The following is a 26,776-nucleotide window of genomic DNA, read 5'->3' on the forward strand; positions in this document are numbered from 1 at the left end:
GACCCCTCTGCAAAACATGACTTAGTACTTGGTGGCAAAACCCTTGTTGGCAATCACAGAGGTCAGACGTTTCTTGTAGTTGGCCACCAGGTTTGCACACATCTCAGGAGGGATTTTGTCCCACTCCTCTTTGCAGATCTTCTCCAAGTCATTAAGGTTTCGAGGCTGACGTTTGTCCCCATGTTTGTGACCACTGCACTGTATTATTTAAATATTGCAACTCGTATACATTGTATGACATATCCATAGCACACCGTATAATATATATATTTCTATATTCACACAACTACTTTATTCTATTCACCAATCTGAGGTTCAGAAAGGAAACAAATCACTTCAAACTACACTGCTGCAAAGACACGGTAATTAAACTAACTCACAAAGTCACTGCCGTGAGGGCCACATCGGCACGACATGTCAGCGAAAGAAACCTTCATGCAACGCTGCCTACTCCAGATACTCGTACTCCATGCAAACGCCGAATTCAACATGAACTAGCCACCATCTTATTCTAATGTGAAGGACTCGGATCACACATCTGTAATGGACGTAAAACACCTTACAGAAAGTTTGAAAATAAGTGCAGACTACTATTACCGTCAAATCGTACTAATTATTCATCACTGGACAGCATTTAAAGAGATATATGCAGCAAATTATTCATCATTGTGCAACATGAATTCCACACGCCGAAAGAACTCACACTTACACTGCTCGACTCAGCAGAACAGGAGTTGCACTATTATTGTTATTATGATATATTTATTTATTTATTTATTTATTTAGCTTCGAGTTCATTGCTATCGTGACGTGAGTGACCAGTTGGCATGACAACATCAGGTCACATAAAAACGTATAGACACGTACACGTATAGGAATCAACGATACACACATTAGTCGTGGTTATTCCAGCTCTTTTTAGTGAGTCGGTTCATTTGACTCAGCTCAGCACTAAGCCGACTTTAGCAATATTTGGACCTACGGTTAGTGTGTGTGTGCACATATATCACTTAAATCGTTCAGTTCAAGCTAACTATACTAAATCTTTAATCGTACATAATTTTGGATTATGTTCAGCATAAAACTTTAAATAATGCAAAAACATCAGACATTATTACCCATGGGTATTGAGCGTTTTATTTAGCTTGATCTATCCAAAACTCAACCCATTCCAAACAAATCGCACTCACTACACTGCTGGACTACAGGTCTAATACGGCTGTGAAGGTTGCCGGTACTCTCTAAAAACAAACGTTTAGGCTCAACATTGAGTCAACAGGGGGAATGGTTTGACTTAGCCTGATAAGGAACACATCGCACGTGTCGCACTTCGGTCCTTGTGATTTGGCCACAGAGAGTCCGGCAGAGACCGTAACCTTGGGTCTGATTTACTTTTCAGTTTTTTCATCTTTGGTATTAAGTTATTAAGTACATCACTCACCAGGAACAGGTTCAAGTGTTAGCTGATCAATTTTGTCGTTGGTCAGGCAAAAATGTCGAAACTGCCATAAACGTTCTCTCTTATGACTGATAAAATCAAGAATACTGATTGATTTTACCTTTTACAGCAATATGTTTGAATATTTATTTATATATCGAGTCACCTTGACTTTAACGTGTAGTGTGAAGTTTGATAACTAAAGGATTGTAAAAAGGAACGCGCTCTCTCCCTCTCTCGCGCGCTCTGTGTTTAGATGAACGTCATCATGGAATTTAAAACACTTTCATTCAGTATCCAATCAGGGAAACACACGGAATTCAAATTAAAATCAAAAGAATGATTTGGAGCTCCGGCGCGCATGCTTCTGACCAGCCGTGTACACAATCTATATATGGAACTGTATATAATCCGCTCAACACGGTCTCAATCCAGTCTGGTGTCATGCCAGGAGACTGAGGAGCCGGGCCGGACGGAGTCCCTCCCCCATGACTTGGAACACAACACGCACAGTAACACCATAATACTAAACCAACAATAAACACACATAACACTCTCTCAGGCGAACCACACAGACAGTTTTGCAAAACACCCATCATTTTACGTTATGACAACTTTAAATTAATTTCAACCAACGAACCACACTGAGTTGGACAAATCACCTTTTCCTCTACAATCAAATGTATTCTCAATTAAAACTCATTTTTATAATCGGTATAATAAACACAAGTTTTTAACTTGTCCCAGCTGGTTTTTCCACATTATTTAAAAGGAATTTAAGTGTTATGTACTTAATTACCATAATTGTGAACACAATTTTTTTTTATAACTTACTCACTTCAAGTTGTATAACAATAGTTACTAAAATACTACAAATATTATTCCTAGAATCTCTGCAGGATTTATAGACAAGGCACTGAATGAAACGAGCAATATAGACCAACAAGAAACACTCCGTGTCGACTACTTTTTATCTCCCGTAGAACGATCCACAGCCCAGAGGCTGCTGAAAGAGCAAGCTGAGTACAGTTGAGCTATTGAGATTATACGGCTGTATGTGCGAATGACAAAGCAAACCATGTATTCTATAATCTGGGCTAAGACCTCCTTTTAGGCCTGCAGAAAACTCTTCCTTTTTTTATCTCTCTGCTCACACGTCATAAAAGAGAAACCCTTTATTATCGCTTAATTTATGGACTATAAATGAAAGGTCCAAGCGTCTGACTCACTCATTTCTCAACAATGGCTTCTGGGGCCTGAAAATGCACACTTTTTTTCCACCTTCAGTCTTCCTTTTTCCCTGGATCACACAATCTGGGAATAAGTTTTTATGTATTACAGGTCTAGAAGTTCTGATTTACGCAACGGGCAATCACGCAGATGTCGAAAATATTTACAATGTTCTTGACTGCTCCCCAAAGTAATTATAATACAAACAGTCCCACCCGACTCACACAAAGTCCGTACCGGATTCAAAACATTCGATGATAAAGCAGAAATATCTCACAAAGTTCTGTGTTACCCACCTCAATCTGAAGAGCACACCCACACAGAAGCAGGCCTGCATGCGCAGATAAGAACACACACATACGCACACACTGAGGGAGGCCTTTACTCACACTTGTCTCCAAAACGAAATTTTTAGAACTTATCACACACACATGCCTTCTTTTTATCACCAACGCACACAAGCTCACATACACATGTTATATTCACACACCGTTACACATATTTATATTATTACACACACACAATCGTGGTTACACATTCATACACATGAGTTGCGTGACCCGGACCTGGGCCCAGGATTTACACCCCTCTCTGTCCAGCCCTGGAATCTTTCACCAGCGGTATTAGGGGTCCCCCACCAAAGCAGCCGCCACCTCGAGTGGCCGGTATCTGGGGTTCGAGGCCTCATCTCCACCTGCCTCTATTGCAGCCCTGGAATCTGTCACCAGCGGTATTGCAGGACTTTCACTCTCACAACACATATACAATTTCATTAAACAACCTTATACACCTCATACATAACCCTTATACAATCGCATATCGGTTCACGCTTCTCTTACCTTTTCTCACTCACTCAAGGTTCTTTTGGAGACCATCTTAGTCTTTCTTCCCACCCCGGGGCTTCCTACTCGTGACAACAGATCACTAAGACAGAGCTTTGAAATAACAGGCGTCTGCGGTGCCTTTTTCCTACACGGCCTATCCGTTGCCTTAGAGAGTGAAGTCCCACGGGAGAGATTACAGACGTACGGGTCTTAGCCCAGTCCCATCTGGGTTGCCAAACGTAGATCCAAATTTTGCCTATTACCTGAAGACACTTAACATAGAAACAGATACTCACATATTCAATTGGAGAAAGAAAAATAAGACACCAGCCCTGAGTGAGAAGAAGCAAGGGTCCAGGTTTATTCGTTCCGTTCCACCACACCAGATCCACACAGTTTGAGACGTCCCAAAATGCGATCTAAAAAAAAAACAGAGCTGAAGCTCTTCTATTTATACAGTTTTCTTAGGGTCAGGATGACCCAGACATCAGTATGTTTTAGAAAGAGCCTTCCCACAATACCATTATGTTTTAGAAAGAGCCCTCCCCGAACACCATTAGGTTTTCGAAAGAGCCTTCCCATAATACCAATAGGTACGAGACTCAACATTTCGGAGAGACCTTGGTCTCACGTGGTCCGCCGTTCCCATCGACGGTTATCTCGCGGCCCTAGCCATTCCCATCAACGGTTATCTCGCAAGTGCAACTTGGCTCGACTACCCTTATAAACATCCCGTCTTGGTTCTCTCTTAAAAATTAAGGCCTTCGTCTGTGTTACTCCTGACTTTTCCTCGTGAGAAAAGAATCCTCCGCACCTTCAAGTGCATTATGAGTAAGTTTCTTTCACATTTTTCTGTATTTCTGTTTTATAATGCTTTTTCCTTTTCAGATTTGCTCTACATTTCTGTTTTATATCTGGTTATACTGCTTGCAAGTATTTTACCCCCTTTTCTGTACTCCGTACTTCACAATATCGTTATAATATCCTTATAATCCTTATATTATCCTTATAATATCCTAATACTCCTTTTATTATTCTTATAACATTCTGTTTTCCTTCTGTATGTGTGTGCGTGGCGGCATAGGCCTCTGTGTGTGTGTGTGTATTGTGTGTGTCTCTTAGTTGACCGTCCACCTACGCTCTGAGGCCTGCCGCACTTAATCAAATACTTGTATTGTTATCCCCCTGCGCCTTGCTTATCTGTTGTTGTTGTTGTTGTTGTTGTTTGTTGTTTTTTTAATGACTTACCTTACACTACAATCATTATTCCGTTCAAAACTGAGGTTCAAAAGTGCACACTGATTCTTTGTGCAAAATAGGGATCCTTGTCCCGGCATTAAAAACGTCATTTAAAATGTAAAAAAAAAAAAAAATACAGTACTCTATATTTAACCTACATTAAAATATCAGCTGTATTAGAGTTTAGTTTTGTGAAATATTTGATTTATATAATATATTCCCCCACTTATCTCAAGCCAGGACATATTTGGTGCATTACTGCATTAGTATTGCGCTGAAGCTATGAAACTAATGTCATCTTTTCTGTAAAGACATGCCTCTGGACTATCCTCATACACTTGCTTCAAAAGACATCATTAAGGTGCGTAATACTATTTTGAAATAAACGATTGTTGTATTTGATTTTGTAAAAAAAAAAAAAAAAAAAAAAAGCAGAGGTGGTCTTTAAAGTAAAACTTTAATGCTTAAACACATTCACGGAAAAAAAAATATATCAAGTTTTCAAATAAATTTGTGTCTAAGCCTGAGAGTTAAAGATTTCCCGGACATAAAAACATTTGCTTATTTACTCCCATGGTTCTCAAGAGGACATAGCCAGTGGGTCAACTTTGCCACAGTGTGTTACTGTGTAAGACCTTTTAACCAACGTCATGCTGTTGAAAAAGTTCTGTTTAAGTGTTGATTTCACTGAACAGGGTTTGTAGTAATCAGGCCTGGTTGCATGTAGTCCAGTTGAGCCCCGTTATGAATGCAGTTTCATAGATTTGGGGAATTAGTAACTATGGGGCAAATACATTTTCACACAGGCCCGGTTGGTACTGGATAATGTTTTTGCTTCAATAAATAACATTATATTATAACATCCATGTAGATATACTGTACACAAAAACACAAGAAATCAGGGTGGGGGCAAATACTTTTTCACAGCACTGTATCTGACAAGTTGGGTCAGCTGTTATTCACGTGATTGGCGTATTTGACTAGCTAGCTCACGACAAGATGGGTCAGGGATACTTGTCTCAGACATTCCTGCTTTTAATTAAAGCATTTGTCACGTGACGTATAGACCTTTGGCAGGAAACTACTTTATTTTGATTGGCTCTTGGAATTGACAGGCACATATTGTGTTTTAATTGCCTTAAATGATTTGTGAAGAGCGATGGTCTGGGGGGATTTCTGTCGGTGTTGAGATCAGGAGGGTTCCATGTGGTGTACTTGGGTTTGTTGTTATTAGGGCGGTTTGTGTGAATAACAGCTGGCGACTGCCTGTGAAGTTTATTTTCATATCAGATATTTCCTGTCATACACGCCAGCTTACAGTACGGCCTGTAGATGGAGACAAACGCTGTTTATGTCTGGGAAGACGGGGGTCTGGGCTCCAGCGCTAACATTAAAAGCTAAAGGAGAGTAAGTACAGTAAAAGTGAAAATGAGTTGAGCTGAACAGGACCGTTTTAACCAACCTTGTATTTCTCTGGGTGTAATGTGTGTGAGAAACCGCCCGTATGAGGACGGCGCAGAATTACACCAAACTCACAGGACGGCTACGGATACGGAGTGGCAATGGTGAAACCTAAATGAAACATGGTCATGAAAAAAAAAGTCCTTATAATCCTTCTCACCTCAAACTCACTCGCGTGGCCTGTTTTCTGCACTAGACTGATTGATTACGTGAGCAATAAGATAGTACTTGAGGGCAGTGGTGGCTCAACGATTAAGGCTCTGGGTTACACAGCCACTGTTGGCCTTGAGCAAGGCCGTTAACCCTTCCTGCTCCAGGGGTGTCAGATCATGGCAGTCTCTGATTCCAACTTCCAACAAGCTGGGATATGCGAAGAAAATCGTTTCACTGTGCTGTAATGTACATGTGACCAATAAAGGCTTCTTCCAATGTTCTTCGGCATCCTCCGCCTGGCCACGAAAGGACAGCAACTTAGTCATGGCTACGAAAATCCGCTGCCGAAAGACAGATTTCGAGGAATGAAAGTAATGTTTCTTTTTTGGAGAACATTTTGAAATGTGTGCTCGCTCGCTCTATCTATCTATCTATCTGTCTGTCTGTCTGTCTGTCTATATTGGTGTCATGTGGTGCTCAACATATTTGCATCCATAAATGGTCGGTTGTAACATTTTGGTTCTTTGATTAGTGGTTAGCACGTTCACCTCACACCTCCAGGGCCCGGGGTTCGAGTCCCGCCGGGGCCATGTGTGTGCGGAGTTTGCATGTTTAACTAGCTAGCTTTAGAAGGTACAGAGACATGGGGAAAAAGAAAGTACATCCTCCTTCAACTCTTTGTTTTCATTTATTAGGGCCTAAATAACTATTGTGTGGTCCTCACCAACTTCTTTACACAAACAATTAACCTCAGGTGCAAAAAAAACAAAAAAAAAAAACAAATGAAAATAAAAAAATCAGAAAAAAATAACAACACCCACACACACAACAGATTTCATTATGCTGCCATTTTTCCAAAGAGTAAACCAATGTTCAGAAACCAGGTGGGGGAAAAAGTACACCCATCTTCCACAATTATTAATACAGCCAGCGGCCAGGTGTTACTAATGAAATGCACAAAATGAGTCCATCATCAAGAGGTGTGATGACTTCTATAAAAAATAAAGGTTGGTGTTCTGGACCACTCAGTTGTGTGTACACATCATGCCAAGAAGAAAGGACATCAGCCATGACCTCAGAAAAGCAATTGTTGCTGCTCCTCAATCTTGGAAGAGTTATAAGGCCATCTCCTAACCATTTGAAATTCACCATTTTACAGTAAGAATGGCTGTTTACCAAACAGACAGCCTTCAAGACAGTTGCCAATCTTCCCAGGAGTGGGCATCCCAGCATTTCAGTCCAAGGTCAGTCTAAGAGCTACATCATGTGACCTATGTGTATGTTCATGACAGCACAATCAGAAAAATACTGAACAAGTATGGCTTTCGTAGAAGTGTGGCTAGGAAAAAAAAGGTGCTTCTGTCTAAAAAGATTATGATAGCATGACTTAGGTTTGCAAATTTGCAACTAAACAAACTATAAAAGTTCTGAAACAGTATCCTTTGGATTGTTGGTGGAGATGTTTAGTCGTCATGCACAGCACCATGTTTGGAAAAAACAACTGTATCACCATGAACACCTCATAGCAACTATCAAGCGTGGTTGAGTGGGGTTTGAGTGGTGATGATTTGGGCTTGTTTTGCAGCCACAGGACCTTGCAGTCATTGAGACAACCATGAATTCCATTTTATACCAGAATATTCCTGAGACAAATGTTAGGCCATATGACCAGCTGCTTAAGTGTGGCCGAAATTGCGTCACGCAACAGGACGGTGATCCCAAGCACAACAGCAAATTGACATCTGAAAGGCTAAAGAAGGAGAAAAAAAAATCAAGAAGTTGGACTGGCCAAGTCAAAGTTCAGACCTCAACCTCATTGAGATGCTGTGGTGGGATCTTAAGAGAGCTGTGCGTAAAGTGTGTAAAGAACAGTGGGCCAAAATTTCTCCAAAAAACAGACTGATAAAGTTCTACAGAAATTTGTTTTACTGGTTTACTGGTTAAAAAATGATTACATACCGAACTCTGCTGTGTTGTGAGGACCACACATTTGTCATTTAGGCCCTGATAAATAAAAACGTAGAACTGAAAGAGGGTGTACTTTCTTTTTCCGATGACTGTATATAGCTACTACAGTTTCTCATCTGAATGAAAAAAACAAAGCGCGCTGGTCAGTGCACACCCACAAGTGACATCACTACACACTACGCAGAGCTAATATGTCACTTTATGGTATTACACAATCATTTAATTATTATTTTTGTAAATGCACCATTTACAGTGTTCAAACCGAGTATTTTGGGTAACACACCTCGGTCATTGAGTACAACAAAGATTGTGCGCAGAGCACTTGACTAAGAACTTAACTCGGTCCTCAGCGGGTACACTTTACTTCTTATCTTATCTGCACATTACATCAGATTCCATTGGTTTGGTTCTTTAGTGAAATGAGGTCAACGTGTGTGGGACTGAAACAAACACCTGTAACCACCACATGAGGGAAAAAAACAGTTTGGGCAGGACATTAGTCCTCACCCACGTGTGCTAACAGCAAGACAGCATTTACCCCAGGAAATCCCCAGTGGACTTGCGTATGTCAAACCACAGACAGGTGCTAGAATAATTTATCTGGAAAACGGTGATGTTTACGTCTTATGGCCACATCAGATACATCAAATCTGTGTGGTTAGTGTCCCTTGGCACAACAGCCCCTAATCTCATTTTTTCTCATTTGTATTTCATAATCTACTTTGTATGTTTGCATTTTCAAAATACAGGCGATTATTTATGTGGTGACATCATCGTGTAAACTGACACTCCAGGAAGTCTGAGTGACTCATCAGAGAGGAAATAGAGCATGTTGCAAAAACATAACAAAGCAAAAGTGATATTACCGGACATTTAGATCGATCATTTTATTTGTCCTCAAAGAGGAAATTTGTTTCAACAACACCGTACACATAACCCATCACAGACAATCACAGGCATAGACTGTTTCAAACATTTCACACGATTCTTTTTCATCGTTATTTATTTTTTCCTTGTATAGCGAGCCTGATGCTAGCTGGTGCGTCGGATGCTAGCTAACAAGCGAAGCTGCTGGGATCCTGTAGCCATGTTAAGCTCTCATGAACACATGAAAAGAAAAAAAAAAAACGCTAACACTATATAATACATATCCGTCATTAATGATTAACTACACAGGAAGAAATGAATAACGCAATATTAACTTTCTAGTAACTACTACTAACTAACTAGAAACTCTGATTAAGGACTTAGTAAGTAATAGCACACGGATGACTGCCTTATTGCACTATTGGCTAATCAATAACTACTATTTCTTTCATGCCTCCCGGAGAACCACTACATACAGTTTCATAATTAATGCGAAACCACTACTGTTAGCGAATAGACAAGATTGTTTATATAATCAATAATAATAGTAATAGCAGACTTATGACTTGGGTGAGCTGTTTATGAGGGACCAAGGCAGTCAAGGCACAAGGGACACCATTCCCCCCCCCCACAAAAAAAAAAAAGAGTTTAATGAATCAAAATATATGTTTACAAATAAATTAAATACAAATAATCAAAATCAATATTTAGGCGTATAAAAGAGGTCAACTTGTAACGTCATATTCCTATTCAATTCGTCACAAACTGAACAGAACTAAACTCAAATAACTGAGGACCGAACAGAACCAAACAAATAAATCAACAGAGGCGACAATACATACGGACTAGTCCACTTTAGACACACTTGGGGGGGGGGGGGGGGACAAAACACTACAAACGTCAAAGTACAACATTAAAGACAAAACCAGCTGAATAATTGAAATAAAGATAGAAACAAATAAATCAAGGAAAATTAAAGAAAGAAATACATCATTATGAATAAGGAAGTAAAGAAAACTAGCACAAAACACCCCGCTCTCCCTACAGTCAATCTGCGTCTTGGTACTACAGATAGCAGTGATTGCGGCGTGTCGGCCTTTAACGCGCACCGACTCTCCGTCGGAGATTCCCCCCGCCCCCCATCCGCTCCTCAGTTCATCCGACACAACGCTAACGTAAACAGTATTAACAAATGTGTGTACGGTGCAACATAAACCAGAACGTGTGCACTCCAACTAGTTCAGTGACGCACTGGAATTAATAAAGCATTTGAATGAAACATAAACTGAGTCAGAGTCTTAATACGCAACGTGTAAACCACTGAGGAAACGGAAACAGACAAAAAAAATTAATGATCGTGCATTTTTCCCCGGTTATGATGACTAAATATCATGTGCAACCAAATGCTGAAGTCATTGTAAACTTTTGAAGTGTTTGGTTCCTTCTGAAGGATTTGGGAACACTTGAGTCATTACTATGGCGTTAATACGATCTTAACTTTAGAATACGGTTCCAAATAATTAGTCATTCTTTTAGAATGATGTAGTAACACTTAAGTCATTATTATTGGGCTACCATGATTCTTACGATGGCTATTAATGAAATCCTAAAGTACAGAATCTTCTAACCATGAGGTAGAAGTAGGGATGGGTACCGAAACACGGTAAATTATGAAAGACCGTAGTATCGATGAGCTCCGACGCTATCGGTTCTGCTTTAGGTACGGGAGAAATGACATATATTTCCTATTTAATGTTGCTAAATAAACGTAATCGTGCACATTTTTATCTCAGGGAGCGCTTCTAATTTGCGATCATATTAAGACATTCGTCTGCGTTTTCGTCATTCGCGATCCAGAAGTGAGATCTCTCGCACACGAAAGCTCCCAGGTGACACACAGAGTGACGATGGCAGAGAGAACCAAACGTTCAAGTGTGGTTACGGTTTGCATGATTTGATGCAGACGACGCTCGTTGCCACAAGCGCAACAAGCTTTTTGCTTGTAAGGACGGAAGCACGAGCAGTCTGGTAAAAGTGCATTATGTGCAGACAGAGAGATGCAAAGGTTTCGACTGCCTAGCTAGCTCGTCTCCGGTCGCCCAATCTACGTCAGGTGTGTATGCTAGCAGCCTTCCCAAATAGCAATGACGTATAATCAGCGCATAATCGAGGTCTCTCGTGGCATCTCCAACGTGGAGCCGACATTCGAGCGGCTGTGGATCAGGTGGTAGAGCGGGTCGTCCGCTAATCGTAGGGTCGGCGGTTCGATTCCCGGCCCACGTGACTCCATGTGCCGAAGTGTCCTTGGGTAAGACGCTGAACCTCGAGTTGCTCCCGATGGCAAGTTAGCGCCTTGCATGGCAGCTCTGCTACCGTTGGTGTGTGAATGGGTGAATGAGAACCAGTGTAAAGCGCTTTATAAGTGCAGACCATTAATCTTTTTGTTCATTAGAGTCGTGTTAAATCAACGTGGTTCACGCCATTTAAAATAAACGTAAAATCGCCCTAATTGGTTTGCTCACCTTACGTCGAAACGGTGTTGATTTCATTCGGGTGAAACGACGTTACACGTTCAACATATTTTCAACTTGTTTGTTTTTTTAAATTGAATACTTTATTTATTTTGCATTTTGAAAAAATTCTGTTCTCGATTTGTTTCATTTTTTCATGAAAAAAAAACAAACAAAAAAAAAAAACCACAACAACACAAAAGTACCGATAAGAATACCGTTAAAGTACCGGATCGATAAGCAGTACCGGTAAGAGTAGTAATACCGTAAAACCGTAGCGATACCCGTCCCTAGGTAGAAGACTTAGATAGAACCGTATATTTCTGTGAGATACGTTAAATAAATAAATCTCTGTATAGGTTACAATTTGTCTGGCATTTGGGGGTACGGCTGATGACGTGATGAAATGTTCCTAGTAGTCTCCATGAATCTCAATGAGTGATTCATGTGAGAAGTGTTGACCGAAGCGGTCTTCTCTTTATTTCAGTATTAATAATAATGTGAAAATAATTATTACGAATAAGATTGAAGTTCAAAGGCGTGACATGATAGTTTCTTAGTATTTCTCCGGGAGGCATGAATGAAATAGTAGTTATTAATATAGTTTCTTAGTACATTTACATTTACGGCATTTGGCACACGCCCTTGTCCAGAGCGACTTACAGAGGTGCTAAGAAGTCGCTATCAATAAACTATGAACCGATACCGGTTCACTGGGTCACGGACTACAAATACCATCAGTCATGAAACTCTGTTGTTGGGAGAGTAAATATAGTAAGAAAACACACAGATAATTTAAGTACTAGGAAGAGGTAGGTTGGTTTGAAGACCACCAGTGACTCACCTGTTCGGACATCTAGGGGGAGTTCATTCCGCCACCTACAGTAGGCGCCAGAACAGAGAAGAGTCTTGATGCATGCCTTCGTTGTACCCTGAGAGATGGTGGGACCAGTCGAGCGGTGCTAGAGGACCGGAGGAAGTGTGATGGAGTGCGTGGTGTGATTAGTGCTTTGAGGAAAGTGGGTGCTGGTCCATTTTTGGCTTTGTAGGCAAGCCTCAGTGTTTTATATCTGATGCCGGGTAGCTACAGGAAGCCAGTGGCGGAAGCGTAGCAATGGGGTGGTGTGGGAGAAGTTAGGAAGGGTGAAAACAAGTCACGCAGCTGCTTTCTGGATCAGTTGCAGAGGTCGAATGGTGCTCAGAGGCAGACCTGCCAGGAGTGAGTTGCAGTAATCCAGTCTTAAAATGACAAGAGTCTGAACCGGCACTTGAGTCGCCAGACGAATCAGACAGACAAACAGACGAATCCTTCTGATGTTGTAAAGGACAAATCGACATGAGAGTGTCAGATTAGCAATGTGAGAGGAAAAGGACAGGCGATTATCCATGGTTACCCCAAGGTTGTGTGTTGTATCTGCAAGGGGGTTTTGTCTTCTTAAATGTAAATGTAACCTATGAATGGTTGAAAGTGTGGCATGCTGTTCACTGATAAATGAATATTGTTGTAATTGTTGGCAAATTGCTTTATAAGAGGAATAAACCATTTTGTTTTGTTGCTGTTCTAGGGAAGTAATTATTTAGAGGGGGTAACCCTAAGTCATATCTTGAAGTGTTTTACTCCTTAGTTAATATATTTGTCAGTTGTAGTACTTGTTAGTTATTGTGACGCATTGAGCATTTCATATTAAAATATATTTCGATGTATTTTTGCCCGTTCCTGCCTAAATTCAATTCAATTCAATTCAATTTTATTTGTACAGCGCTTTTTACAATAGACATTGTCTCAAAGCAGCTTTACAGAAATGTCAACACGGTATACAGATATTAAAGGTGCGAATTTATCCCAACTGAGCAAGCCACTGAGTGGCGACGGTGGCAAGGAAAAACTCCCTAAGATGTTTTAAGAGGAAGAAACCTTGTGAGGAACCGGACTCAGAAGGGAACCCGTCCTCATCTGGGTAACAACAGATAGTGTGAAAAAGTTCATTATGGATTCATATGAAGTCTGTATGGCCTTAGGAGCAGCAGTCTGGAATTAGAGAAGATTTGAGCTCCATCCAGAGGCAGAAAGGATCTGGATCTCTAGCATCTCCATAAATTCGTGTGGGGCTCGGCAAAAGGAGAGAGGGAGAAAAAAGATTATTATGACTGCGAAGTAGTAAAATAGAATCTAGTCAGGGTAGGCGTGAGTAAACAAATACGTTTTAAGCCTAGACTTAAACACTGAGACTGTGTCTGAGTCCTGAACACTAATTGGAAGACTGTTCCATAACTGTGGGGCTCTATAAGCGAAGGCTCTTCCCCCTGCTGTAGCCTTCACTATTCGAGGTACCGTCAAATAGCCTGCATCTTTTGATCTAAGTAGGCGTGGCGGATCATAGAAAACCAAAAGGTCGCTTAGATATTGTGGCGCGAGACTGTTTAGTGCTTTATAGGTTAATAAAAGTATTTTATAGTTAATGCGAGATTTTACTGGGAGCCAATGCAGTATTGATAAATACATTTCTGGATGCTACAACAGTTAGTTGTGGAACAGTAGAAAGTGTGTAGGCCAGAGCAGAAATACCTGCCGCTGCTCTTTCAAGCCTACAGCACCAACTTTCCCCTGACCGCTCTCGATGTACAGTACACGTTCCTATGTGCTGAAGTCGGTGGTTTCTTTGGTCCTCAGATTTCCACATTCCTGAAAACCTCTTCCCATAAACCACACAGTGGGGGAAATTCACATGAAGTTTTCAACAGACATCGTACAAGGTACGGCAAGGAACCAGCTGAAATCTGTAAGTAATTACACCCCCTATCTGTGCAAATTAATATCAGCTGGGTTAGTAAATTGATGGTCTATAAAAAGGCTTTTCGTTACCTTGGTGTCACACAAGAAACATCTCCTGATGTGTAAAAGCAAAGAGCTCTCCAAAGACCTTCGCAACCTTACTGTTGCGAAACATATCGATGGAATCGGATACAGACGTATTTCAAAACTTCTGAATCTTCCAGTAAGCACCATCGGGACCGTTATCCGCATGTGGAAGCAACATCACTCCGTCATCAACCGGCAACGCACAGGAGCTCCTCGCAAGATTTCTGACCAGGGAGTCAGAAGAACAGTCAGAAGAGTAGCCCAGGAGCCAAGGACGACTCAGAAAGAGCTCCAGAAACACTTGGAGGCAGCAGGTGCCACCGTCACAGAGAAAACAACAGGCAATGCACTCCACTGCTCATGCTCACCCCATAAGACTCCATTACTAAAGAAAAGGCATGTCGAAGCTCGTTTAAAGTTTGCTACAACTCATTTGGACAAGCCTATGAAATACTGGGAGAGTGTAGTCTGGTCAGACGAGAGCAAAACTGAACTTTTTGGCTGTCGTACTACACACCATGATTGGAGAAGAAATGGCACTGCACATCAGCCTAAAAACACTACACCAACAGTGAAGTCTGGGGGGGGAAGCATCATGGTGTGGGGCCAGTAGGGCCAGTAGGCTGTTTTTCATCACATGGTACTGACAGACTTCATATAATTGAAGGAACGATGAGTGGAGCCCTTTACCGGAAGATTCTGCTGCCATCCACCAGGATGATGAAGATGAGACGTGGGTGGAGCTTCCAGCAGGACAACGATCCAAAGCATACAGCAAAGGGGAAACTCTCAATTAGTCTCAGAGAAAAAAAAATCAAGGTGTTGGAACGGCCCAGTCAATCACCTGACTCGAATCCAATTGAACAAGATTAAAAGACAATATGTTTAGAAGAACGGACCAAAACCACACCTGGATACTGCGGTCGATAAAGTTCTTCATACAGGAAGCGTCTTGAAGCTGTTATTACATGTGAATAGCCTCATTGGAAATATATTTACTGAAAAAAATGTTGACGCGTTCAGTACTTATTTCCCCCACGGTATCTGTAAGTTTATTTATAGAAAACGTATCTTTCCAGTTCTGGTTTGCAATCTGAAGAAATCTGTTGCTTACTGCACAGCCCAGTGGTATCTTAACCATTAAGCATATATTCTGGCAACCAGAAGACTGACCCCAAACCCCACTTTATTTTTTATTGAGAAGAAAAACAAACCGACTGACACACAGCAACAACCATTCACAGGTTTCTTTTCTTTGTATACTAACAAAGGAAAACAAAATTAAAAAGTACAAACACCGAAATCAAACCCAAACCCCACTTTAAAGCATGGCATATTCTTTCCATTTATTATCACAGAGGCATGGCGATGAAGTTTGAAAAGCAGCTGCTTTTCATATTGTTGTTGTGAAACTTTCCCTGGCAGACCACAACAAGCCACAATGCCACAAAGACAATAAATGTCCTGACATGCATGCTGTTACAATAAATACAGAAAGAAACGTGGCATATGTGAATCAGAAAAATACGTTTACAAAATACTGAGATTAGTAGGTTTTATTGGGTTGAATGCGAAAAATATTATTTTTTTCACGAATGAATCGAGATCTGATGTACTGCCATACGATGAGTGTATTACGAGAAGCTTGATCTGTACAGGATAGAAGATCAAAGCAAGGAAATGATTAATAAGACGGGAGACGTGGTGGTCATATTTACGCCATCTTCGCTATTCGGATTATCGTTTAAAAAAAACGTTATTTGTTTTTAAAGACCTACAAGTGACCTACAATGTCCCTTCGGTTCATAATCTGGGAGCTTTAGAAATCTGTTTAACACCCAGGTATCTGACTTTTACTCACCTTTACACTTACACCATGACGGAGGGAAGAATGGTTTCTGTGGTCGACCGTAGGCAATTCTCTACAACTTATTTTCAGTCATCACCGACTGGGCCACAGACATGATTAGTTATACATCTCTGACCTATTTCCTAAGGAAAGTTATGGTTACCACAATAGAACAGACCCTTTACAAAGTTCATATCAATTCCCTTGTAAGGGCTTCATAAATAATGAGCACATGAAACTAGTGACAGTGTTATTACTCTGATATTATTTCATTCACATTTTTCTGCTACAATTTTTCTGACTCAATCGAACAGCACATTGAACCTCCGTTATACTGCAAAAAAAAAAAAGAAAAAAAAAAAAAAGGAAAAATAAACTTGCTCGAGAGCTACATTCATACATTAGATCTGGTCATCATGAGTTACTGACCAGCCAACAACCAAAACCAACCAAAGAAAGACATCGTATTGTACTAATCTCAAAGTAAAAATCCTTTGCTCCTAGGGGAAAAGGAAAGAGGAAAACCAAACGATTAAAAAAAAACAAAGAAAGAAAAGGAAGTTCGGTTCAAATTATCTTGATCGTTTCTAGAAAAGCAATTTGTTTGTCGGTTTCAAAGTTGCGTTTCTAGTGCATGACACGCCTACGACACTCTTCTGTGAAATTGTTGTAATGCAGCGTGTTTCCGCCGTGTTGTCTACATTGTTCTTCCTCTGTACGACTTCTGACATCGGTGAGAGGGCCCGTCCCTGCACTGTGGGAAGGTATTTCTCTCTCTCTCTGTCTGTGTTTCCCTTCACTTTCATCAGCTCTGCTCAGGAGGGAAAGTACATTAGAGATCACCTCCTGGACACCAAAAAAAAAACAAAAAAAAAACAAAAAAGGAACTTAACAGCACTCGAATACGCTCTTTAATTTGGCCCCCCCACCCCCGACACACACACACACACACAAAAAAAAACAACCAGCAGCACAGGAAACAAAACTCAGCCCGGAGTTTCTTTGCAGACATAACTGAAGCCTGACTCATACACCCTCTCTTTCTCTCTCTTTATTCCTGACAACAAGCATCTGCGTGTGAGCTTCTCGCTGCCTGGGCTATGTGTGAATCTGGAAAGCAGTGTCCTGAAGGGGAAAGCTGCGGGGCACGCGTGGATCAGCTCAAGAGACTCATCTGGGTGCTGATGATCTGGGTCTCGATCCTTTCTCTGGGCCTGGGAGCCTCCATCGCTCTCCACATCATCCTCCGTCAGGGATCCAACACGACAGTAACGGTACATTCTTCTCTACTTAATTGCAGTGATTGGCGTCAGTATGAAACGTTACCAATGATGACACCAGACAAGTGCAATCAGTGCCTCGAGCTGCATTTAACAGGTTTATCAGAATTAACTAACACTAGAAACAGACGAGTCGGTTAACGAATGTTAATGAAAACTTCATACGTATGTAATATCTGTCCTTCGGTGACCGTCACTGCCACGTTTGTAGAACGAAAAGGCGAACTGATACGATCGGTGTTTGATTCTGGATCAGGCTGTGTAAGTTGCCGGTAACGAAGTGACAGCATGAGATCGGCGATACAGAGGAAACACATGTATTATTTCAAGATTGCGCAACATGTTCTTTGCAAGCAGGAAGCATACATCAGCAGTTTTTTGTTTTTTTTTTACCTCAGTGCATTTTTAAAGGTTTGGACCAAATGAATTGCAGAACCGGACAGGTTCTTTACAAGTGTTTGTAAAATAATAGCAATAATAATAATAATAATAATAATAATAATAATATTTACCTGACGGATTTCTGGACTGATTTCAAGGTCATTCCAAAGAAACATGTCTAGGCATGTTTAAACCTGCACCGTTACTGCAGCTCCATCATTTATTGGTTTATTTAAAGTTAAAAGGTATATTTCATAAACACCTGGAAGCTTCCCTGGTGGTTGAACTCAGTAGTAAGACCTAACGCAAAGCTTTTTCCTGGAGCTTGAAGAGAAGTGCCAGAGAGAGAGAGAGAGAGAGAGAGGGGGGAATTTGTTCAAGGACAGACACTATATATTCGAAGCGAGGTTCAGATTTTCATATATTTCGGATAGACGGCTATTATAATTTCTTTATACGGAGCTCTGTAAACCATGTTGAATGACCTTTTCTCTGATATATATATTATACTATATATTATCTATATATTTTCTCTGATATATATATTATACTACCCCGGACAGCACTATTACCCCTGATCCACCAACATGCTACTGTTACTGCAGTGTTAAATACAGTTATAAAGCCCTGTTTAGGCTGTTATTTATGTATCACAACTACAGCCTTTTCAGGCATGTGATGTGCAACAGAACCAACTGTCTACCAATAGAACTGAGAAAGATAAGAGCATGATTCATATGTAACATAGTCATTTTCAGCCAGCAAGGAAATAACCGCAGAAATAAGACATGGTATGAAATCCTGCTATGAACCTGTTTCTTTTTTCACTCACTGTGCATCAGTCATGCAGCTTTATTTCCACCGGGAGTTCATTTTGCTCGTTCCAATCTCCACCCTGAAGCCCGTTAAATGTGTTCGGAAAAAATACATTTCAATGATCTCAAACTTTCGGGAAAAACAAAGGAGCAAGAGATTCGTTTCTCATTCAACATCACGCTGTATTAATAAGAAACTCTGTGTAGACGTAGTGGAGATGTTTTGTTTTTTTCCGCGAATGCTGGACTCGACGTTCCAGAACGCAGTGGAGGTAAACGTTGCGGTGGCGGCGAGTTACGGCGGAGACGTGACGTGCAGTACGTGGCGAGCGGAGGCTATACCGTCTGGTCCGATCCCACAGAAGAGCTGCTGTACTCCACTGAAAGGGCGTGTGGGCGTCAGAACTGGACCATGGAGCAATGGAAGAAGGTGGGCTGGTCTGATGAATCAAGAATCAAGGAGAATTTTCAAGAAGGCAAGCTGGTGGAGGAAGCGTGATGCTCTGAGCAACGTTCTGCTGGGAAACCTTGCGTCCTGGCATTCATGTTGATGTTACTTTGACACGTATCACTTTCCAAAACATTGCTGCAGACCAAGTACACCCGTTCGTGGCAACGGTACTCTCTAACGTCAGAGGCCTCTTTCAGCACCGTCACACCACACAAATCAGAGCTGGGTTTTTTTTTTTGGCATAAGGGGGATCTACACAATAGTAGGCAGGTGGCTTTAATGTTGGTTAAAGGCTGATCGTCGTACGTCTTAATCAAAAGTCATGTCTGAAATACAAGTTATTTCCTGTTACTGCTTGTTATCACAGTTAAAAGCAGCCTCTCTTTTTTCCCTCTCTTGACTTTATTATAAGAGATCGCCGAAGAATGTGACGAACAAACCAGAAAGTGCAATCCCCTCCGTCCTAAAGACTCGCCAGTGTTGGCCTTCACCACCCATTTATTATTAGTCTTAGAATGCGTGGCACAGATGCCATACAGGTCCCGGTCCATGAGCAGTTACTATAGACGTAATAACATTAGAGAGAGCACATTAATATAAACCTATCGTTTATGTTACAGCCAGAACTACTGTCAGAACTGCGCAGTATTGTGTTATTTTGTTGTAGTGAAACTTTCCAAGGCAGACCACAAGTCTGGACCACATGCCCACAAGAAGCAGTGGTGATGCTAGGCTGTGGGGAAAAGCCACAATGAAAACAGGAACGGAATAAGGGCAGGGAAACTGATGTGTCGGTCAAGAGCTCTCTTTCCTCCTCCGCTACCTTATGAGGGCTGTAACCGGGGACCGATCAGAACGAGAAACTGACAGCATGATAACTCTACGTCCCGGTATCGCGGTTTCCGTACATCTTCAGATGTTCATAGACAAGATTAAATACCGTATACTACTAAAGCAGAAACTGCTCAAACATCTTCAATGCCGATTTGGTAGTAACTGATCAAAACAACGTCGAAATGTTGTTTTTCTCGATTTGTTCTTTACGAAGTAGGCGATCCTGTTTTGAAATTTTTTAAGTGAAGAGCATAGAGATGTATGTTTCTTTTCTGTTCGTGTGAAAACATTGACAGTATAACACGTTCACCATTCCATATTAAGGAAAACGAGTCATGCTAGCGTATCGTCACAAGCTAGCATCGTTGTGGTCGGGCTTGGCTTAGGCCTACGATTGCTATGATAGCTTTAGTGAATCAGTGAGCAGTGGAGAAGTTCAACAAATCAGACATCATGTAAAAACTGTAATGAATTTCCTGGTTACGTAATTGCGCTGTTTGACCACATAGTATTAGCACATTTATAGAAGAGATTTATATGTTATCGCACTGTCCGCTGTCACCCAGATGAGGTTCCCTTTTGAGTCTGGTTGCTCTCAAGGTTTCTTTCTCATATCGTCTCAGGGAGATTTTTGTAGCCACCGTCGCCACCGGTTACTCATTAGGGATAAATTCATACATTTATAATCTATATCCTGAATCTATAGATTTCTGTAAAGCTGCTTTGGGACGATGTCCATTGTTAACAGCGCTCCATTGTTAAAATGCCAGTATGGTGCATCATTACAATGCAGTTACACTTCACCAGAGCAGTGTGTGAACTTTCTGTTTTTAAACAAGCTATCGGAAATTGTTTTACAATCGAATGAGCGGAGAAGTAAAACCAACAGACCCTCAGTTCAACGTCTACAGACTTACACGTTCTATCAAAATCACCTGCGGGTCATTGATGTGAAAAAAAAATTGAAAAGTAACATACAGTCCTTTAGCTGTTTTTTGATCAAGGCCAAGCAAATCAAATCATTTTCTGCCACAGGAAAGTCTTCAGGACGGAGGAGCTTCTGCTTTCTGATGGCTGTTATAATAGACGTGCGAACAGAACGTAACTGGTCTCACGCGCTGTAAAACCGGATGAGTTCGTTTAACTCAAAAAATCCGAGGAAACTATTTACCTCAAAATTTTTAAAGTTGATAAATCAATTTTCTTTCAGCCAAATACACTTTAATATAACAAAAAATGTATCTCAGACTTGTTATATTTAAGTGTATTTAGCTGAAAGAAAACTGATTTATCAACGTATAACTTTTTGAGTGAGATGAACGTATCCGGTTTCACAGTGCATAAATCCAATAACACATAATATACAAATGGTTAAATAAAAAAATTTAAAAAAGAACGCGCAAACTGCTATGTGTTGTTCATTAATAAATAATATGTTACAAATTGTAATTATTGGCAAATCTCTGTGGTTCTATATCAGAGAAATAAAACACATAGTGATATGCCGTTAGAGGAAAATAAACGCTTTCAGGATGGCAGCTAACGTCACTTAACACACCACCCCATCGATTATTTCCCTATAACAGGGCGACACAGTGTTTTATTCTTGAAATATTACGTTTATCTGTATACAAACCCTGATTTGTGAAGTGTCCTGTGTGTCTTTGAGGGAGAAAATGAATGCATTTGGTCACTTTATTATTTCCTTTTCCAGATTCCCTCTAAAATCATCGAAAGCACGGCCAGCACACGCTCTCAACTCACTTCATACGTCTTTGGTAAGAACGATTATTATACGATTATTCCTTCACTGTCAATCCACTGCCGTATTTACCCAGGGACACCAGATACTAAACTCCTCTGCTGTGTCGGACGTTTCTCCGAAATGTTTATCGGACGATTTCTTAAAGCGTATGTTAGTATCAGAATCGTAATAATCCTCCTCTTTGCTTTTAGACAGGAATAAAAACCAGGAACGTGAACTGAAACTGCAGTGGCGGAAACGAGATGAAGACCAAGGAGATACCGCGGTAAAAATAGAGGAGGACGGGAATTATTTCCTCTTCCTCAGAGTAACCCTGCAGTCCCAGAATAAAGGTGTGAATTACACGGTCACGGTTATAAAGACGCCAGAGGGTAACAATCCCACAAATATCACTGTGGGACATATCAATGCAACAGAGAACTCGACTGGATTCATCGGTATAGGAGCGCTTCTAAGTAAAGATACGTTGATAAACGTTATCTGCAACCCCAAGGCGAATTTCGATGTAGGTAACACTTACTTGGGCCTGATCAAATTCTGATTCATCGTACTTCCTGGATGTATCTTCATGGGAGTAGTTTACATGTCCACAGGAAATCATTTGTTCATTATTATTATTATTATTATTATTATTATTATTATTACCATGGCGATCAATTATGGAGAATGAGATAACAATTTTGACTTGCTGTTGATTGACTGGATTCGAAATGGTTTGAATGCGAGACATTTCCAACACAGCCATCTTTTCACCCAAAAAAAAAAAAATTAAAAAAAAAAAAATAAAAATTACTTCATAATGTTTAACGATGGCACAGCATTGCCATGAAGCTCTCCGGAACGGTTTGCTTTTTTTTTTTTTTTTCCATATCTTCGTGTTCAAGCTTTTTTCCCTCATCAAGCCTGTAGCCCTATTTGGACAGCATTCGATGTTCCATGGGAGCTCCGGTAAATCCATCCTTAAGAGGTGCAAGTCTGCGATTTTCACATGGCCTTAGAAATTGGATTCTCATCCCGACCGACACGCCTGTGGTTTTCACAAGCCGATTTCGACTGCTGCTACATGCTTTAGACGTCTTTGCGTATACATAGAACACTTTCAGCAGCCACAAATAAAAAAATAAATAATTTTTAAAAAATGGATGCTTTGAGAGGTTCTCTCTTATTTACTGTTTATTTACATTTTTACTTTATCTCCATGTTGTGTTCACGAATAAAATGATGTCAGTCAAATGAGCTACAGGTATAACGCCTTGTCCGTGTAGGCTAATAACCTGCTGGATGCTTTTATTTTAAAGAATTTAGCATTTGTGTTTCTACTGGTTTTTATTACACTTCCCAGCCATATCAGTGTGTATTTAGGAGTGCAAAATACACAGAATTCAGCACTACCCACTTTTTTTTTTTCTTTTTTTTTTTTTTTTTTACCTGTAACCTAGTAGTCCATAATATAGAATTCACTGGAATAAATTTTGTCTAAATTAAGTACGTTTTTTTTTTTTTTTTTTTTTTTAACCTAACTTTTTTATTATTATTATTTTAATTCCCTCTGCATGTGCAATGTGTTTCAAATTTCTTCAAAATGAACATATTTTGTCTTCACGGTTACTTCCGTGTTATCGTGTAATTAATTAACGTACTGTACATACTTTCTCTGTTTATTTTTTTTATTTTTTTTTTTATTTCTTTTGTTATATGCACTGATTTGTACTGATAGTGAAACCAGCGCTGTTCCAGTTTATTACGTACGTCAACGTAATAGCAAAGCTAATGGTTTTAGGTTTATTAAAACCTTGAGTGCTAATGTCTGTATATATCTGAATTCTTTTTTTAATATTATGTTTTGCTTAATTTATTTTTAGTTCATTAATAATGCCGATCATTCAAAATGTACATACTAGGATTTTTTTAAAAAAATTTTTAAAAAAACAATTTCATCGTGTTGATATGAATGTATTACTGTTAAGAGCTGAGTACAAGTTACTTATCTTGTTGCACATTATGAATGTAAGTCCTTTTTTATTTTAATGAATGAAAAAAAAATGATTAAAAACGATAGTACAACCTACGGCATGTTGGCACTTTGTCTCTGAGTGCTTTCTTTTTTCTTTTTCTTTTCTATGTTCTTTTACATTTAGATATACTGTATCATTTACATTGTGTTGCATATCAGTCTCAAATCATCGTTCATCTCAAGTCTCATTTCGTTCATCCGCTTCCTCTGGATTTGATGTTTATCGGTCCAGACATTTTTTTTTTTTTAAATTTGAGGGGCATCTTTTAATCGAATTGGCAAAATTGCACTTGCGCAAAATGTCTTTCACCGTGATGTTTGTTGGTAGCTGTACTCGTGTTCGTCACGCGCGCTGTAAAACCGGATAAGTTCATCTGACTCAAAAAATTTGAGGAAACTAATTACCTCAAAATTTATTTAAGCCAAAAACATTTAAATATAACAAGTTTGAGTTAAATTTTTGTTATATTTAAGTGCATTTGGCTTAAAGAAATTGATTTATCAACTTAAAAATTTTGAGTTAACTAGTTTCAGGTCATTTTTCTTTCATCTCGAAACTGTTTTCAGCATGGATAATAATAAATGTTTCTTGAGCAGCAAATCAGCATATTCGAATGATTTCTGAAGGATCATGTGACACCGGAGACTGGAGTAATGATGCTGATTATTCAGCTTGGGTCACGTGAATAAACTGCATTTTAACAATATATTCAAATAAAAATGTTATTTTTAATAATTGTGAAAAAATATTTCACAATATCACTGTCTCTGCTGTATGTTGGATCAAATAAACGCAGCCTTGGTGAGCAGGAGAGATTTTACCCATCTGAAACTTTTGAATGGTAGTGTAGGTCTAATGTTTTTAAGGAAAGTCTTTATGTAAAGAAAATGTATATTCAGATGCCTTCTTTTAACTTCAGCTTGATTTTGTGAATAAGCTACAAACAATATATTCAATCATGAAGTTCCTACATTCACATTCCTCATTGATAGGCCCAGGGGAGGGGTCTCTGTCTGCTCAGGTGTGAATCGCATCAATATTCATAATAATTCACACCAAATGGTCAAATGGTCTGCTCTTATATAGCGCTTTCATCCAAAGCGCTTTACACTGTGTCTCATTCACCCATTCACACACACACAAACTCACACACTAATGGTAGCAGAGCTGCCATGCAAGGCGTTAACTTGCCATCGGGAGCAACTCGGGGTTCAGTGTCTCGCCCAAGGACACTTCGGCACGTGGAGTCACGTGGGCCGGGAATCGAACCTCCGACCCTACGATTAGTGGACAACCCGCTCTACCACCTGATCCACAGCCACCAAAACTTCATATCAAAACTTCATGTCAAAACTTCTCCAGGGCCCAAAACACCCTCAGACCCCAGAGGGTGAAATAGTGTATTGTAGTAGTAGTGTATCTTAACCAATTTCATGGCTTATAATAGGACTATTAACCTTTTAATCCTTAGATGATATTAATATTAATATTAATAATAATAATAATAATAATAATAATAATAATAATAATAATAATAATAATAATAATGTGACATTCTAATTAATTTTAATTTTAAAAATTACATTATTATTTTAAACCATTAAAGAATACTTTCTCACAAATAACTTTTATTATATTTTTCTCTATTAATTTTATTTCAGTAGAAAGCTAAATCATTGTGGGACCTTTCGTGAACAAGATCCAATTCTTTACTTTCTTGTGGCAAACAAAAAAAAATGGTGATTACATTTAAAAAAAAAAAAATTTAATTAAAAATTTTTTTAAAAAGACTTTCCTGATTAAAATAAAATATTATCTGATAGATTTTAATACAACTGTATTGGTTGAGTCTTTATATTGTTTAATTAAAAGCTGTTTCCCTTGTCATTTATAAAATGACAAAACTCCCTAAGTGGTTAATATTGCTCTATATGTAAAGCGAAATAAAAACCAGTTGTTACCAGTGACAGACAAGACGATTCTCTGTGTAGGAGTGGGATCACAAGACTAGACTGTTTCGACATTCGACTGTGAGTCATCACCACAAACCCCCCTATAGAAACTCTGAGTCAAGTGGAGGCTCCCATAAGACATTAAAGAGCAAACGGTGAATTATTTAAATGTTAATAACGCAGCGAGTAATTTGTTTGTGTATATTTATAATGCTGTTATATTGTTCGTGGGCCCGGCAACATGCCTCCCCCTTCACATAGCTCCCGTTATAGCTTATCGTCGAAGTTTAATCTCTGCGAGACTGCAGGTGACGGGGTAAAATATTGTTTCGCAACAATGACTCAACCGTGAGACCCCTTCTACAAAGAGAAACCAAAACAATCTGAGAGACTGATTTGACACATAACACTTTCTGTCAGCTGAACAACAGCTTTCGAGGAACGATGAGCTGTACCCGCGGCCCCTCTGTCATACTCATGACGAGATAATACTCTCCAGACGGCATGATGGTATTATGATTACATTTATCAAATCAACTGCCGGTTTAAATATTTTGTGGGTCTGCCTCCCAATGGCCCAAGAAAACGTGGATTTCAATGGTCAAATCCGCCAGTTTGACGAACTGTAGCAAAACTAGGGGGTGTTTTTACTTTAATTGTTATTAGAATCAGGGGCTAAAACTGACCTAAACCCAGTCAACCCTACCATTCATACATTTCCAGTAACAGTTTCAGCTCCTCAGCACACTTAATGTGGAGATGGCAGCTGTGAGAGTCGAGTCAAAACAAATCCACCTTTGTGTGCTTAAAAGCTCGCTAACGTACTGCAGTATTCTAATGACCACTGCAAACGAGCGCTCCAGTACTGCAGGTGGCGCTATTAA

The 26,776-nt window shown here is 39.8% G+C and overlaps 1 protein-coding gene across 1 annotated transcript; it reads left to right on the top strand.

The window, feature by feature from the left end:
• The first annotated feature begins 3,566 nt into the window (after positions 1 to 3,566).
• tnfsf18 (TNF superfamily member 18) lies at positions 3,567 to 25,310 on the top strand. The gene is made up of 4 exons (XM_053613214.1): positions 3,567 to 4,323; positions 17,468 to 17,673; positions 21,875 to 21,938; positions 22,117 to 25,310. Exons 1-4 carry the CDS (start codon positions 4,320 to 4,322, stop codon positions 22,464 to 22,466), a joined length of 624 nt encoding a protein of 207 aa, XP_053469189.1. The 5' UTR covers positions 3,567 to 4,319; the 3' UTR covers positions 22,467 to 25,310.
• Positions 25,311 to 26,776: the final 1,466 nt, after the last annotated feature.

The sequence above is a fragment of the Ictalurus furcatus genome, chromosome 24 (assembly GCF_023375685.1).
Source record: "Ictalurus furcatus strain D&B chromosome 24, Billie_1.0, whole genome shotgun sequence".
Taxonomy (NCBI): Eukaryota; Metazoa; Chordata; class Actinopteri; order Siluriformes; family Ictaluridae; genus Ictalurus; species Ictalurus furcatus.